This window comes from Lepidochelys kempii, chromosome 13 (genome assembly GCF_965140265.1).
Source record: "Lepidochelys kempii isolate rLepKem1 chromosome 13, rLepKem1.hap2, whole genome shotgun sequence".
Taxonomy (NCBI): Eukaryota; Metazoa; Chordata; order Testudines; family Cheloniidae; genus Lepidochelys; species Lepidochelys kempii.
The window spans coordinates 39840825-39846407 of record NC_133268.1 but is presented as its reverse complement, the minus strand read 5'-3'; the positions used below and the strand labels follow the sequence as shown (position 1 = coordinate 39846407).

General features: G+C 50.9%; 1 protein-coding gene across 1 annotated transcript; it reads left to right on the top strand.

Annotated features, from left to right (window-relative positions):
- Positions 1-241: 241 nt before the first annotated feature.
- On the top strand, positions 242-4827 carry LOC140896808 (olfactory receptor 6S1-like). The gene is made up of 2 exons (XM_073308824.1): positions 242-385; positions 3835-4827. The coding sequence occupies exon 2, from the start codon at positions 4426-4428 to the stop codon at positions 4825-4827; it is 402 nt and encodes a 133-aa protein (XP_073164925.1). The 5' UTR covers positions 242-385; positions 3835-4425.
- The last annotated feature ends 756 nt before the right edge of the window (positions 4828-5583 follow it).

Sequence of the window (5583 nt, the reverse complement as noted above, 5' to 3'; positions counted from 1 at the left end):
GAGCCGCTGGTGGAGGGGCCAGGGGGCGGTGAGTGAGATGGTGGGGCCCACCCCCCGCCCCGGGGCTTTCCGCCCCTCCGAGCCCTCTGTAACCCAACCCCCCCTTTCTCTTCCAGCCCCGAGAGGTGCTGCTCAGCCCCCCAGAGACCTCGCCCGGGGGGGCGGCCCCGGCTCGGAGACGGTGGCGCCGCAAGGCCAGACCCCTGCCTGCCCCCTCCTCCTCGTTGTGGGTGGCCGGAGACGGAGGCGCGTGGGAGGAGAATTACCGCTACCACCGGCTGGCGGGCAGCCTGGTGTCCTCCGCAGAGCCCATGGAGGAGTACCGGCCACTCCTCCACCAGGAGGCGCCGAGGGGCCAGGCCCAGGGGCCCCCGCTGCCTCTCCGGTACCTGGCCTATGCCCAGATGTTGGGTGAGGGGCACTTCATGCTCCATCTCCCACCAGAGCGCCTCGGGCACTGGCGAGAGGAATAAAAGCGCTGGAGGGCGAGGGCCCGACTGAGGCGCCGTCTCCATGGTATCTCTGGGAGAGCTGGGTTGCTGTGGGTCACCGGCAGTTGTGGGAGGAAACAATCCGTTTTGGGTCACACTAAATGTTTGAGTCCTGGCCTTTTTTTAGTGTTCTCCGGTTTCTGATGACAACAGCAAAGACTTTTGAGGAAACTTTCAGAGAAAGTTTTCCGTTTGTCACCCCTTCTCCCTCTCCAGTTTTGCATCCAGAAAAAGTTAGGGCAAAAAACCTTTAAGCCATCCCTGCCCCCTGGGTATCTGGGAGGTGTAACTTTCAGTGCGGCTGAGGGAATGGCTTTCTTCAGAAACTCCCCTGTGGACACTAAGCAGAGCCAGCTACGCATTGAATTGATAGCCTAATTGCTCCCATCACTTTACTTTTAAGCCACACAACAACACGTGCTAGGTCTAGGGAAATTGCAGAGGACTCTTCAGACCTTCTGCAAATGGCAATTCAGCTTCCTGGGTCAGCAGTAGGAGCTGAACCCACAATCTTTGGCGTCACTATGTCTTCCCTCTACTACTAGGGTGAAAGCCCAAGACATGGTGTATTCAAAGGAATTAACCCAATTCTCCTAAATTCCTTTGAAAATTAATAGGAGTCTGAATCAAAACCCATTGAAATCAGTGGAAAGACGCCAGTTGACTTCAGTCGGCTTCAGATCAAGCTCTAGCTCTCAGCGGCATAAGCAGTAGTAGGCTATTATCCTTGGCAGTCCTCCAGGTTCTCACAGCAGGCTACCTCTGTTTTGGGGTATATGAGACACTTTGCATCATACAGAACACACACACTTTCAGAGATTCAAAAGCCAGAAAGGAGCAGTGCGACCATGTGGTCTGACCTCCTGCATAGCACAGGACTTCCCTAAATTCATGCTTGCTTCGAGTTTGATCGCAGCTATTGTACTTGAACATATCGCTTAGAAAAACAGCCAGTCTTGATTTCCAGTGATGGCGCATCCACCACAGCCCTTGGCAAGTCGCACCAGTGGTTCGTTACCCCCTACTTGTATTAGGAAAGGTCAAAATACAAACATTTTGAGGTTATCAGCATGACAGCTTTCAACTGATCCTAACTAAATTGTTTTTCCAATTTCTCAGTTCATGAAAAAAATTGAGATTTCAACTTTCTTCATCATTTCGATTTGGAATATGAAATCTCAAAAATTCTTGAGAGATGGGAAAATTCTTCCCTCCCAGGCCCACTCAGGAGACTGGTTTCTGGTGTGTTGGGTTGGGCTCCTTGGGAAACCACCTGATGTGCTGAGATACCCCTGAGTCTACCTCAGTGGTTCTCAAACTATTGTACTGGTGACCCCTTTCACACAGCAAGCCTCTGAGTGTGACCCCCTTTATAAATTAAAAACATTTGTTTATATACTTAACACCATTATAAATGCTGGAGGCAAAGTAGGGTTTGGAATGGAGGCCGACCGCTCACAACCCCCCATGTAGTAACCTCGCGATGCTCTGAGGGGTCCTGACCCCCAGTTTGAGAACCCCTGGTCTATCTGTTCTGCCAGCCTGGGCCCCCTGTAACCTGTCTTGCTGAGCCAGGCTCCTAAAACCTCCTCTAACACACGCACAGCCAGGGCCAAACCCAGCCGCAGATCAGCTCTGGGAAGACTCCGCTTAAGGGACTTACTCCAGCACTCAGGTGTCCACCTCTCTTGGAGTACAGACCCAAAGATATATTGTATTCACCTCTTCCCTCAATGTGGAAGAGGGTATGCCCAATTTCTCGGCCCACCCCCAGTTAGAAATCACCTAAACTGGGTTGTATTTTAAATCGGAAATAAATTTATTAACTATAACAGGTGTATTTTAAGTAGTTAAGGAGGTAGCAGACAGAACAAGGCTGATTACTAAGAAAATAAAACGGAGCACGCAAACTAAGTTTAATACACTAAAGAAACTGGTTACATGCAAATTCTCACCCTAAATGTGGTTCTAATAATCTTCTTCACAGGGCAGATGCCCTTCCAGCCTGGGCCCAGTTCTTTTCCCCTGTTCAGTCTTAGTTGTTTCCAGCAGTCATCTCGTGTGGGGTAGAAGGGGAGAATTGAGAACCAGGATTATCTCACTCCCCACCCTTACATAGGATTCTCAACCCCTTGTGTGGACGTTCTTCGTTTTGATTCAGAGGGGTATATCATGATCTATCTCAGTTCAAGGGCTAGGGCTCTATTGATTTAAGAGCCACCATGCAACCATTTGCACTCATTTGACTAGAAGCTGGGAATGAGCGACAGGGAATGGATCACTTGATGGTGACCTGGTCTGCTCATTCTCTCTGGGGCACCTGGCGTTGGCCACTGTCAGAAGACAGGATCCTGGGCTAGATGGACCTTTGGTCTGACCCAGTATGGCTGTTCTTATGTTCTTACATTTCACCTTTAGTTTAAATCAATGCAACTTTTCATGTAAAGAAGCCCTATGTCTGTCTGTCCTTCCCTCTCCAGTGTCCGTCTGTCTAACCCCAACCAGATACCATTAGTAAGTCCTACTGGTCGTAAGCCAGCCCTGAAAAACTCTCCTAAGGGGTAGGGAAGTTGGGGTGAGATGGGGAAGGATTGACTTGGAATCACACTCATTCTGGTAGCGTCTTCAGTGCCAAAGCTCCATATCAATGACATAAACACAGGGATGACCTCATTCTTGACTGAAAAGCAGCTACCTCCTGGCAGCTCAAGTTTAAGCAAAAATTATCTGTGGGAGCAAGTGCAGAGAAGAGCCAGAGAAATGATTCAAGGCTGGAGGAAATGCCTTACACAGAGAGAGCGAAACAGCTGAATTTCTTTATCTTATCGAAACGATTAAGGATGACTTGTTTATGGTGTACCAGCACCTTCACGTGGAGAAATACCCACTCCCAAAGGGCTCCCTAATCTAGTGAAGAATGACAGAGCGAGAGATGAGCTGAGCTGAAGCCAGACAAATTCAAATTAGAAATAAGGTACCAATTTTGCAGTAGCGAGGGTGACTAACCATTGGAATAAACTACTAAGAGAAGGGGTAAATCCTCACTCTCTTGAGGTCCTCTAGTCAAGCCTGGACACCTTTCTGGAAGATATGCTTTAGTCAGACACAAGTAATTGGGCTCAATACAGGGATAACTGGATGAAATTTAATGGTCTGATATACAGGAGGTCAGACTGGGTCTAATAGTCCATTCTGGTCCTAAGCTGTATGAAACCATACACTTTTGCATAATGTCCCAATGGGGGCAGAGTTAAGGTTATTTGGGTGCCTTAATATGTCCAGATTTCTTCCAAGTTTAACCTCAACCTGAGTTCTCATCACAAATATCCCTCTCTCCTTGCAGAGCTTGCTTCATGCCTAATGCCACCTCTTTTGTCCAGGAGTTCGTCCTGATAGGTTTCCCCACAACCCCCAACCCCTCCAGCTCCTCTTCGTCTGTCGGGTCCTGGCCAGCTGTCTGCTGATGCTTTACGGGAATGGGGTCATCGCTGGCATCACCCTCTCTGACCACCGGCTCCGCAGCCCCATGAACTTCTTCCTGCACAACTTCTCCTTCGTGGAGATCTGGTTTCCCTTAGTCACAGTGTCCAAGCTCCTGGCTGGGTTCTTCCTAGGCTGCCAGACCATGTCCTTCGCAGGCTGCATGGCTCAGTGCTACTTCTACTTCCTCCTGGGGGCGGCCGATTTCCTGCTGTTGGGGGTCATGTCCTTCGACCACTACCAAGCCATCTGCAACTTGCTGCACTCTCCGGTGCTCATGACCGTGCACTTCTGCCTGAAGCTGGTGTGCAGCTCATAGGCTGCCGCTTTCGCTACCATCCTGGGTCCACTCATCCTGGTGACCCGTCTGCCCTACTGCAGCCCCAACATCCTCAACAACTTCTTCTGTGCCCAGACACTCCTGGTGGGTCTGGCTTGCTCCAAGACTGAGCAGATGGAAGCCTTCAACTTGGTGCTGGCCGCGGGGCTGATCCTGAGCTCCCTGGTTCTGATGGGCATTTCCTACAGCGACATCACGTTGGCCGTGCTGTGCATCCCTTCCTCGTGGGGCCATCATAGGACTTTCTCCACCTGCGCCTCCCACATGGTGGTGATCACCATCGTCTATGGGAGCTGCATCTTCATGCATGTCTGGACTAGCCACGCCTTCCCTGAGTGGGTGGACAAGGCACTGGCTCTGATGACCAGCATTGTGGTCCCGTCGGTCAACCTCTTCATGTACGCCTTGCGCAATGAGAAGGTCAAGGAGGTCCTGAGAGATGCAGTGTGGAGGAGTGGGCTCTTCCCCACCAAGGGGGAAGCTGGGGGAGTGGGGGGACAAGGGCTTGGAGTTTAAAGCAGGATGGGGTCGGAGGAGTGGGGCAGATGCTGCAGCTGTGGGGGGAAGGAGGGGAAATCCGAACAGGAGTCACAATGCTTGGATGCTATGCCCACCTCTGGTAGAGGAGTGGGGACCAGTGTGTGTTACCGGACTCCTGGGTTCTGTCCCCAGCTCTGAGAGGGAAGAGGGGTCTCAGGGGTTAGAGCAGGGGGGCTGGGAGCCAGGACTCCTGAGTTCTCTCCTGGCTCTGGAAGGGGAGTGAGGTCTAGTGGTTAGAGGTGGGGAGGAGGAGGAGTCTGGGCGCCAGGACTCCTGGGTTCTATTCCCAGCTCTGGGAGGGGGCAGTAAGGTATCCTCAGCTGATGTGAGCCCGATCCCCAGGTGGTGTAAATGAGCACCGCTTTCTTGGCTTCCGTGGAGCTATGCTGATTTACCCCAGCTGGAGATCTGACTTTCAGGGTGAAATTTCCCACAGGGGACCCGAATGGCCATTGCAGTGTAAGTCACCTCACTGCACTGGCATTGCAGGGCTGGTGCAATGCTGAATGTCACCCCCCTTTCCCCCAAGGATTCAAATCCTACATTCCCATTACTTGGAATGAATGCTGAGTGTCCCTCAGGTACCCTCAAAATCCAGGCCTGGCTTGATATTCTATTGAGTCTCTTGCTGCTTTTAACCATACACCAGTTACTTCATCACACATCAAATTAGCATTAAAATGTTTAATTAAAAATACATTTGACACAATATGGCCTTTTAATTTTTTATTA